Raw genomic sequence first — 11,084 nt, 5'->3', positions numbered from 1 at the left:
TAATCAGTAACATTTGTACAATAATGCAAAGAATACTATTAGAACAACAAACCTATTGCTAAGTGATGTAACACAGGGATGATGGCCTATGATGGTCTAGACCAATGTTGCAAAATGAATAATTGTTTGATTAGGAATAAACTGATATGGAAATTGGTTGTGTTTCAGGTCAGTTTGAAGTTGTTTCTGCCACAGTGGACCACTACAAAGGTGGGATGCGAGCCAACTACACAGTACAGAAGTGTAGTATGTTTCAGCGTCAGACTGATGTGATGCTACATTCAAAGACTTACTACATTGCTGCTGTGGAAATGGACTGGGACTACTCACCCAACCGCACCTGGGAGACTGAGATGTTCAAAGGCCATCAAAAGTATGACAGAAAATTCAAGTTATTGTAATTTTGCTTTTGTGTATTTTTTCTTTTGTGCATAAAAAGGTTCTTCATTCTTACTGAAGCAAACTTTTAGCTATACAGTAAATGAAAGAAGTTTCGTCTACTGATTGGACCAGGAGCCTTATTTTTTTTGTCACACCTAATGTTGTAATTACAAAAATGTACATATTTTGAGGATCATTGTATATTTCAATCTTTTATTCATACCTGTTTTTAGGATTATGTCCTATTGCTAATGAAATATTATCACAATAAAAGATAAATTATGAAACTTTTTTTTTACCCCAAGCAAAAAATGATACACAATTGTTATGTGATAGCAAAGATTTATAAAAAATTTTATTTGGTTGTGCAAACAGATAATTGCATGTTAGGTTATGGCTAATAACCCTGGATTTTTACACTGTACTGTGAAAAGCCAAGGTTATTGGAAATTCGAGATAAAGAAAATCCCTTTTCTTGCAGTGAAAGCTAATATTTTTCCAAAAAACATTTTCTCTCTTGCAACAGTCCTGCTCCTGTCTTTTTGGACAAACATGATGGGTTCATCGGTTCAGTTTACAAGAAGGTTGTCTACCAGCAGTTTACAAATGACAAGTTCACCAGGAAAGTGGAAAGAACACCTGATATGGACCATCTTGGTATCATGGGTAAGGATGACTAAAGCAGAACCCCAATTGTTTTGGACTAAGCAATGCTGGATGATGGCCAATTTGTACAAGCATGTAAAAAAAACAACAACTTTTATTTCTCATATTAAACACTAAACAGAGATAGTTAATAATTACTTTGTTGTATTATATGTTTAGGATATTTACATATTTGTTATCCATCCTGTGTGGTTTCTCATTAAGTTATATTTTTGTAGAGCTGGCATCCAGTTTTATTGTCTCATTATAGTTGGAGGTTTTATCTTAACTGTAATTTATTTGTACCAAATGAATGCCAAAGATGTTAAAAAAACAAAAAAAAAAAAACAAAAAAAAAAATTTATATTACTCATACTGATATAAACAAGTGTGTTTTCTAACAAAAAATTTTGTTTGGAATAAAACCACATGATGTTTTTGTACAAAATCTCCTATAATACTATTGATAAAGTTTAGGATCCTAAGCGTAAATAAGAAGTACTTCTTGGCTACTAGTTTCTATGGAGTATAAATTTGAGATGGCACAAAAAATATGAACATTGTCCCAAAGATGTCGGCTATTTTATTGTTATTTCAATGGTTCTCATTTGCTCTTTTTTAAGTTTATATCTGTAAAAAAATAGAATATTATAATTTCGTGATTGCCTTGATTAAACAGTGACAACTTTTGATGTAACTGATTCATTTTCATTCAGGTCCAATGATTCATTGCTCAGTTGGTGACAAAGTTAAGGTGGTTTTTAAGAATATGGCATCCAGGCCTTATTCTATTCATGCCCACGGGGTGAAGACAGAATCTCCTGATGTCTACCTAACCAAACCAGGTACAAGAAATGATAGAAGCATCACATTTTTATGAATGGAGTTTAAAGTAAAAAGAAAATTGGAGCATGCTCATTTGATATGTATTTATTGGGCGAGTTCATAAATGTATTTTTTCTAATTAATTATTCAGGTGAAACTCACACGTACACCTGGTACGTCAACAAAAACACCGGACCCACTGCAGATCAAGAAGAGTGCTCTGTGTCAGCGTATTACTCTACTGCTGATGTTACCAAGGTGTGTTTAAAAAGTACTAAATTGCAATGTTTTTTTTTTTTTTTTTTTTTTTTTTAAACACATTCTTATGTTTTCTTCATGCCTTCTAGGACCTGTACAGTGGACTCATTGGTCCGTTGGTTATATGCCGCCGTAGCTGGTCACGGTAAGGATTCAATTTGTGTCTACAACCACTTGGAAATGAATGCTTACCATGCTTTTATTCTGTAACACCATGTTTCTGACAAAACTCTGCTTCTAGGTCTTTTGGACTGAAGAAGGAAATAGAAGAGTTTGCACTACTTTTTTTGGTTTTTGATGAAAATGAAAGCTGGTGGGTAGAATAATTTACATTTAATACATTATTTAAAAGAGGAAAAAGTATGCCTTTAATTGTCAGGTTGTGTGGAAGTTTTAGAGGACCCAAATGCAGAGAAGGAAACTGAGGTGGTTTCTTGCAGATTAATTTATCCAAATGGTGAAAACCTAAGCAAAAGTCCACATACAAAATAAACAAACCAAAACCCAGGAGAGGTCAGGGAAAACACACATGAGGAGCTAAGAAACAACGAGGAACCAGCAAAAAGTAAATGAAGAGGAGGAGTATAATGGTGGACAGAAACGATGGAAGGACTAATTAGCAGACGAGGAACAGGTGTGGACAGAAAAATCTAGAAGGGAGCTAGGAGAAGGAGACTGAAACAAGAGGGAAACAAAGGGTAAACAAGAAATACATAAGAACTCAAATAAAACCCAAAAAACTAGAATAACACAAATTGAAAAAAAAATACTCAAAAAGAAACTTAAACAGAAACAAAACCATATCATCAATAGCCGACCTGACAAGATTTGCCCATCCTGCCAAGGGATGCATTAGATAGGGAGTAAAAGAGCTTCATTGTAACTCTCGAAGTTGCAAGAACAGTTTAGGTGAGAGGTTCTGTCAACAGAACAACTGTCTGACATACTGTATTTGGACAAGTGATAAGAAGAAAGCCATTATTGAAAAGAAAGCTAAAAACACCCTGATTAGGATTTTTCTACAAGTTAACACAGCAGGAGAAAGGTATCTGGAATCATTACACAAAAGGAAATATCTTGGTCAGGACAAACACTAAACATGACCCCATACAGACCTGATGAAGGCAGACATCACGCTTGAGGTTTGTTTTAGTTTTTTTTCGGCCAGATTTTATGAGATGGACCAAGCAAAATAAAGTGCCATCTTGGCTCAGAAAAATGATTATTCAGTTGCCAGAATGACCAAGTCAATCTCCTGACCATAATCAAGATGAAGGTCTGTGGAAAACATAAAATTTGATGTTGACACTGTCCTTCTAATCTGACAGAATTTAAGCTATTCTGCAAAAAAAAATAGCATACATTCATTGCTGTAAATAAAATGAAACGTAGTTGGCTTGAAGGAATTAAAAATAAATGCATACCACATATTTCTTCTTTTGACAATATAAAGTGTGTCTTTCCAAATATAAATTATTTTACTTTTCCTTTGTATTTATTATTGACTTTTAATGTGTTGTTTGCTTTAAAACATAAAACCTCATTAAAATATTTAAAAGATTTGTAGTTCAAACAGCTGAAAATGTGGTTCAACATTTAACATTTTCAAACAATTGCAAGCCACATAAGAGGTTCTTGTTAAAGTAGACATTAAATATCTTTGCAACTGCCCTAAAAAGGGATATACTCTACACTTCAGGTATTTGGATGAAAACATCAGAAGGCACATCAGGAATCCCCGTCCAAACCTGAAGGATGATGAAACCTTCATTGAGAGCAACAAAATGCACGGTAAGACAAAAACACACAGAAAACCCGATAGAAAATAAAAACCAAAACACAACAAAGCAAAATCCAAATTAAGTTTATAATACATTGGAAAAATATCCTGAATGTCTCAATATGTTTTAAAGTTTGTATTTAGAAATGGTTGGACTCATATTTGGAGTCGCACTTTAAGAGAGAAGCGCAGAAACTTTTCAAAATAAAAAAAACAAAACAAAAACAGTTCAATGGTTCTACTTTTTTTTTTTTTTATAAACAAACCTTTATATATATATTAGCTTGATAAGTTTCTAAATTAGATTTACTAGAGGCACATTGAACCAGATGCATCCCCTGCATTAGTAATGATTTTACTCTGGGGGGTACGTATTTGTTCTCGTTTGTTCTGTCGGCTTGATGTCAGATGGGTCAGTTAATAATCAACTATAGGAACTGTCCCAGTTACAGCTTGTAATAGTTTGCCTTGTTCCATTATCTGTGTTGAAATTTCGTTCCATGTCCCTGATGACAATATTTATTTTGGCTCATCACTCAGTTTACTTATCCTGGAATTTCAAACAAGTACATTTTAAAAACCAGAAATGTAAACATTAAAGTCTAAGTGCTTTCAGATGAAATAATTAATCAGATAAATAAAGGTGAAGGTATTGGTCCTTACACAAAATGAAACAAGTAGAATATATGTGATGTTTTGTGTTTGCCTGATTACAGCTATTAATGGTTATGTGTATGCCAACTTGAATGGACTGATCATGGAGGTGGGAGATAAGGTGTACTGGTACCTGATGGGAATGGGCAATGAAGTGGATATACACACTGTGCACTGGCATGGTCATAGTGTGGAATACAAGGTATGTAAAAGTAATCGGAAAAATAATGTAGGGGGTTAACGTAAACAATCACACACAGATTGAGAAGAATTTGTCAGTAAAGTCAGATGCTGTATTGTGTTTATTGTACAGCTCGGTGGAGGACCTCACCGTGTTGACTCATATGAGCTGTTCCCAGCCATCTTTCAGGTAAAATCTCCACATTTTTCAAATTGTTGTAAATGCTTGTTTTAGTTGCATGAATTTGGTTTTGAATCTGAAAACACATTTACAGAGAAAATAACATATATATATATATATATGTAAAGGGCAAACTATCTTAATACATAAAAACATAACTGCAAATGATTTGTTGACTAATGTTATAGACTAACAATTATAGGAAAAACAATTAAAAAACTGAAAAAAACCCAAAACATTTTTATATAAAAAAATCAAACTATCTTAATACATAAAAAAATAACTGCAAATGCTTTGTTACTGTAAGCTCCAGTTTGCCAATAGGACACAACTTGCCACTACTACACTATAGTATTGAGGTCTGGGGGCTCTAATGTTCATTGAATGGATGGTTTTTTTCAGATTCTATATACTTTCTCCAATGATCTGTATTTTCTATCATTATCTTACTGTTAAACCCACTCTTAAAGTATTGTACCTTTTCTGGCTAAGACCAGGGAATTTTTATTTAAAATGTCTAGGAATGTCAAAGTTAATGAATTTTCCAGGACCTTAAGAAGAAATATTGGTCTAAAGCAGAACTTGCACCTTGTTTATTATGCAGCATGTGATACTTAGCTAGTCTGATCTGACTGTACTACACAGTTTGAGTAAAAAAAAAAAACAATAGAGTTCTGCATGTCTTATACAGTTGTACAGTTATGATAAAACAAAAAATTACAATAAATGAAATAGAAAAATCTAATGTTACACTTGTTCAAGCAGACTCATGTAATATCTGGTTTCTGGTTTCTTTTCTTTTATCAGACAGTGAAGATGCGCCCTCAGTACCCTGGAACCTGGCTGCTCCACTGTCATGTTACTGATCACATTTCAGCAGGAATGGAGGCAATGTATACGGTCACTGAAAAAGGTATTAAAATAAATAATGCTTGGAAGAACAATAGGATGAAAGATAGATGATACTAATGTCTGATTTTCATTGTTTCCTCCACAGCAAAAAGGGGTGGACTTTTTGGTTGAACTGCTGATGAAAATTGATCCACACAGAACCTGACTAAACCAAGTTCAATGTTAATTTTTGTGCCCAGTTAACTGACTATTTGATAACAGACTTCCAATGTAAATAGTGACTGGTAGAATCTGCACCCAAAACTAATCATGTTCAGATAAAAAGTGATTTTTACATAATTGTGCTGGTATTTTTTTATTGTCTGAAAACATTGCCAAACCTCCATAGAACTTCAGTGTATATTAGGTAAGGTAACTTAGTCATTTAATTTAGTATAGTTTGACACCCCTGGTCTAAAAGGAAAAAGACAAATGGGTTTCAACTTACTACAGTCACCTGCTAAAAAAAAGAAAAGGTTCAAAACACTTTTTTTTGTCATAAACTAGCCCTTTTAAGATTTCAGAAAAGCTTTTTTGACTGTGTTAAACTTTGCACAATTAATTCAATAGAAGAAAGAATAATTTTGGTCATCCAAATGGTATTTATTTAGTGAACAAACATAGACTAATAAGGTGTTTATTGGGTCTATAGCCATTTTAATCACTGGCAGATATGTTTGGGTGTCGTCAGTAAAGCAGTGATTTGAATCGTTTAAAATGGAACTAAAAGATGGCACTAGAGAAGAGTGAAAAGAGTGCAAGGAATGGGAAACTCAGATGTAAACACAGCTATAAAGGGTTAAAAATGACAATTTTTTTTTTTTATTTTAATCATGAAATAAAGGCTTTAGAGTAGAGTAATCAAATCAGGTATTTTTTACAAACGTTCCAAAACAAAATTTACTGCCACTAACTCTGACCTAAACCATACATCATGTATTTATGAGGTGATTCATAATATTGAATGCAAATTGACAGCACATCAACACTCAACAATAGCTGTGTTATGTTCTGTTGTGGCGATTCATTCAAAATTTAGGGAGATAGATAACATCTCAAAAAGAAAATATAAACTTCCCTGTCGCCATTGTTTGCTTTCAATATGTTATTTTTGCAAAACTTTTTTTTTTCCAAACACTGCATTTGGGCTAAAAGGGTCATTATGGATAAAAATTTCACATATTACAGACCTCCAACAGTTTTTTTTCCATCCATAATACCTCTAAAATAAATATTTGAGTCCAACAAAAAAAAAAATATAATAGTACCATGTTTGAATGATATGGCACAAGTGTTTTTTTGCCTTTTTTATTTCCAGGGAAAAACTACACCTTTTAAAAAACATCTTTCTTAGAAAACAGAAGGGTGTAAAGTTTAAGTGGTAGACTTCTCGTTTAGTGCTTAATTGTTCAAGTAGGCATTCAATTTAAGCAATTGAATTCTACAATTAAGTTGAATTTAAACATTTATGAACAAATAAAGAATGATTCTATTCCAGTGTTTTCTTTTAATACATGTTTACTTTTAACTAAAAAAACAAAATGGTAATCCTGATGTGGTACTTTCTTGAAACCAACACAGGGTGGCAAAATTGTCACATAAATGCTCACATAGGCTTTGATTGGTTTCATTTTTTAGAAGCAGCTCAGTTAACAGACAGGTTTTAAGGTGAACTAAGTGTTTCCTTAAATTTGGACATCTTAATGAAAAGATGTTTCATTAACACACATATTCAAAGCTTACAGCAAAGCGTTTTTTAGATCAGTGTTGGGCAAAACTTTTGTTTCTTCATTGTCTTTTAGGATCAATAGCAACAAGCTTCGTTAAACTTAACAGCTATATGCCCTATAGTTTGACATTTTGCCCCATATCTTTCAAACTATTTATAAACAAAGACCAAGCAGAACTACTATATACTAAGAATGCTGAAACGAGCATCTCTCATATGGACTTGAGCTTTAACCACAGTACCAAAGAAAGTGTCCATACATCCTGTCTTACTGCAATGCTCAGATAAAGAAATATGTACTGACTGTTGAAGGCTGTAGAGTCGAGCATTGGATTGAATCTAATAATACCTGAAAAACTTGGATTGGAGAAGAAGAAGAAAATAAGAGTAATGCAGAATTTAATGGACACCGCAAACCATTGGAAACTTTTCATTTGAATGGCCTTCATGGGAATAAAGTTGAAAAGAAGACGTGTCGCAGACCTGCTCTTCCACCACCTATCGTAACCTTTCACTGGCCTCACAAACGCAATTACAAGCATGCAGTCAAAAAAAAAAAACCCTGTAATAACATCAGCTTCCAGGACTGCTTTAACATTACAAAGAAATAACTAGATAATATAAATAATAAATACATTATTTATATAAAAACAATATAGGTTTCCCCTTACCCAAATTATTTCCCAATTAATTTTTTTCATGTTTTTCCACATTCCACAATATACTAATGTTACTTTGTTGAAAACTTGCATTAAAGTCAGTTAAGGATTTATTGCATTGTATTTCGTTTCCTAGAAGTGAATAAAAACATAGGTTATTTGCATCTAGAATAAAAATACACAACTAGACTCTAAGCTGGCAGGCCAATGTGATTACTGTATGCTGGCAATATATTGCTTATAGATTGCTGTGTTGTACAAAGAAGGGAACAGACAAATCAAAAAGCAATGAGTTATTTCTGGCAATTATTACCATCACATATACAACCAGAATACATTCAGCTAAGAACCGACATCTACACACGTATATTGTGTTTGTGTGTCTTTAACCCACACTGTACAGCATGACACTCTGAGTTCTGAAAAGCCACCTGCAGCCCTCCTCTAACTGGCAGGGAAGTAAAAATTTCAAAGATTTAGAGCATGAAATTGCCAAATAATGACCTCTCTGACCAAAACCTGTCGGGAGTCCTAATTATGTGCCATCATCTCTGTCCTGTTCAGCGTGTCATGTGACTCTGAACTTTATGGTGGCTTTCTGGCAAATTGTTGTGCATCTGTTCTTGCTTGCTGCATTGACGTCAGCTGATCAGGGCACAGCTGTCTAACCGTTGGGGCTCATTTAACCCTACAGGACAGACTTTCCAAGCAAAAAAAGAAAAAATGGAATAGGAAGAGTTGTATAAAGATGCTGTTTTTTTTTCTTTCAAATGTTGTTATTGCTGAAATATTGAAAGGGAAAAATAATTCAGTTACAAGATGTTGAATAGAGATTATTTGGAGTTTACATTTCCAATGGAGTTTACATCCTCCTCTTGTGAATGCACAGGTTCTCTGTGTGTTATTTTAGCTTCTTCCAGCAGAAATGAACTTTTTACCAATCGAATGGTTGAACAACCTAAATAGTTGGTTTTAAATCCAACTATTTAGGTTATTCAACCACCAAATTGGTTAAAAGTTATAACATTTCAGCTCTTTATTTTTGGAAAAAACCTGATATTATAGTTTCTGTGAATAACTACCTCATAGTTATATTTGTTTTTATAATTTTAGAAGCCATCCTAAACCCCAGAGTGCTTTGTGAATGGCTTCCCTGAGTAGAATTCTAATAAAAATCCTAGAATATGTGACATTGACATCACTACGAGATAATTTTAGTCGTAGGATTCTTTGTGAATATTTTATATATTTATATAATATAATATATATTTTATATATAGGCCCATATTTTTTTTTACTTATTTTGACCCCACTTTATACCATTGTAGCACTGTCTATAATGTTTGCAGGTGGCTGGTAAAAGGGATGCTTGTTTTAGTCCCATTAAGAGCTACTGGCCTTGCAGGACAGATCAGCTGTGATATCAGAGTACTTGAAGCAGATGGCTGGCAGTGCCCGCAGTAAAAACCCACCCTTACCAGTCTCTCTGGGTAAATTCAACATAGGCTTAATTAAGGATCTGATATCCATAGATGCACACAGACATGGGCACTAATTCCATATTTAAGAGGATGAGATTACTTGTAAAATCTTGTCACCATTATTTTATGCTTTCAATCATGCTCCTACTTTATACTGATTTTTAACATAAAAAAACTCGGGATTTGCCCATTTAGAACTTTGGCACACAAGAGAAAGGTAAAAGCTTCAGAACAAAGCAGAGTTTTATTAAAGGCTGTGCACCCTGTCATATTTTACAAGTAGCAGCTGGTTCCTTAATTTAAGGGCACTCTCTAAGAAATACAAATGTAACTGAAGAAAGTGGCTAGGATTGTTACTATGAGAATGTTAGCTTAAACAAAACTAATGATGTACCTCTGAGTCATGATCTTGGCACTGACGGCTGGCTTGAAGGTATTATGGAGGATTTTCACGATTTTTTTCAAAAGACCCGCCCTCTCCGCTTAAAAAAACAAACTCTTGTACAACCCTGTATCCGCTCCGGAGAGGAAATGCATGTGAAAGCGTGCACAAGGAGAAATGGGCTTGTGCACGCTCTCACATGCTGTGTTTAAAAGTTTCTTACAAGCTTACTGCATCCAAACATGCACCCTTACCCCTAAATCTCTCAATCAGTATATAGAGTGGGAACCATATAGTGGACATTACAGCAAACTCAGTTAACTTACCGTTCAGACAGATGATCACTCGCTTTTACCTCCCGTTGGTCATGTAATTCCCTCTCAACTGCATGGAGCCTGAACCATCTTTGTTATTAGTTACCACTGTCGGTTAGTGACAGACTATGGCTACAGCAGGCCATTGTGACATCAGTCTATGCCCAAAACATTCCGGGATATATCTGCCTCCTCTGAGGCTTTCTTTTCTTCTCATACACTTTGTAGACACTTTGCTTTTTCGACCCTCCACTATTTTCAAAGAACTGTGGTGAGAAAGGTGAACTTCAACGACTGTCTGAAACTGCAGCTCACCACAGACTTACACCTGAAAGTGCGTAGAAAAACATGGCTAATGGGATGAGTGCGTAGGACGGCCTTATGTAAACATATGACCAGAATGATTGACAATTAGGAGGACCACTTATTGAGATAATTCACCCGGAAATAAAAGATAGTCCTTTAATCATCTTGTCCTTTAATTGCTCATTCCGTTCACTTGTCTATATCTGCCTGTTGCTCATTACCTCTCATCTGATCCACCTGTTCCAGTTCCTATTTATGCTGCCTTTTTTCCAGCCATTAGTGCCAGATTATTCGCGCTGATTGTGAGAGTTTTCTAGTAATCTGAGAGTTTCTGATTTCCTGATCCTGATGTATTTCTGTTCCCGGACTTCTGATTTTTTGGTTGCCCCTGTTCTGCTCTGTTGCCTGATCTGTTTTC

At 34.5% G+C, this 11,084-nt stretch overlaps 1 protein-coding gene across 1 annotated transcript in view; it reads left to right on the top strand.

The window, feature by feature from the left end:
* The window catches only part of LOC107096589 (ceruloplasmin-like), a 13,811-nt gene extending 7,765 nt beyond the window's left edge, over positions 1–6,046 (top strand). Inside the window, exons 14-24 of the mRNA XM_015393317.1 lie at positions 169–373; positions 908–1,047; positions 1,743–1,871; positions 2,003–2,109; positions 2,199–2,254; positions 2,351–2,422; positions 3,809–3,900; positions 4,606–4,745; positions 4,857–4,913; positions 5,712–5,817; positions 5,902–6,046. Coding sequence (XP_015248803.1) covers positions 169–373; positions 908–1,047; positions 1,743–1,871; positions 2,003–2,109; positions 2,199–2,254; positions 2,351–2,422; positions 3,809–3,900; positions 4,606–4,745; positions 4,857–4,913; positions 5,712–5,817; positions 5,902–5,927 — 1,130 coding nt within the window. The 3' untranslated portion in view covers positions 5,928–6,046. The remainder of the gene's footprint in view (positions 1–168; positions 374–907; positions 1,048–1,742; positions 1,872–2,002; positions 2,110–2,198; positions 2,255–2,350; positions 2,423–3,808; positions 3,901–4,605; positions 4,746–4,856; positions 4,914–5,711; positions 5,818–5,901) is intronic.
* The last annotated feature ends 5,038 nt before the right edge of the window (positions 6,047–11,084 follow it).

This window comes from Cyprinodon variegatus, unplaced genomic scaffold, assembly GCF_000732505.1.
Source record: "Cyprinodon variegatus isolate N-32 unplaced genomic scaffold, C_variegatus-1.0 Scaffold635, whole genome shotgun sequence".
NCBI lineage: Eukaryota > Metazoa > Chordata > Actinopteri > Cyprinodontiformes > Cyprinodontidae > Cyprinodon > Cyprinodon variegatus.
Note: the sequence above shows the minus strand (reverse complement) of the source record. Positions and strands in the feature narration are given on the sequence as shown.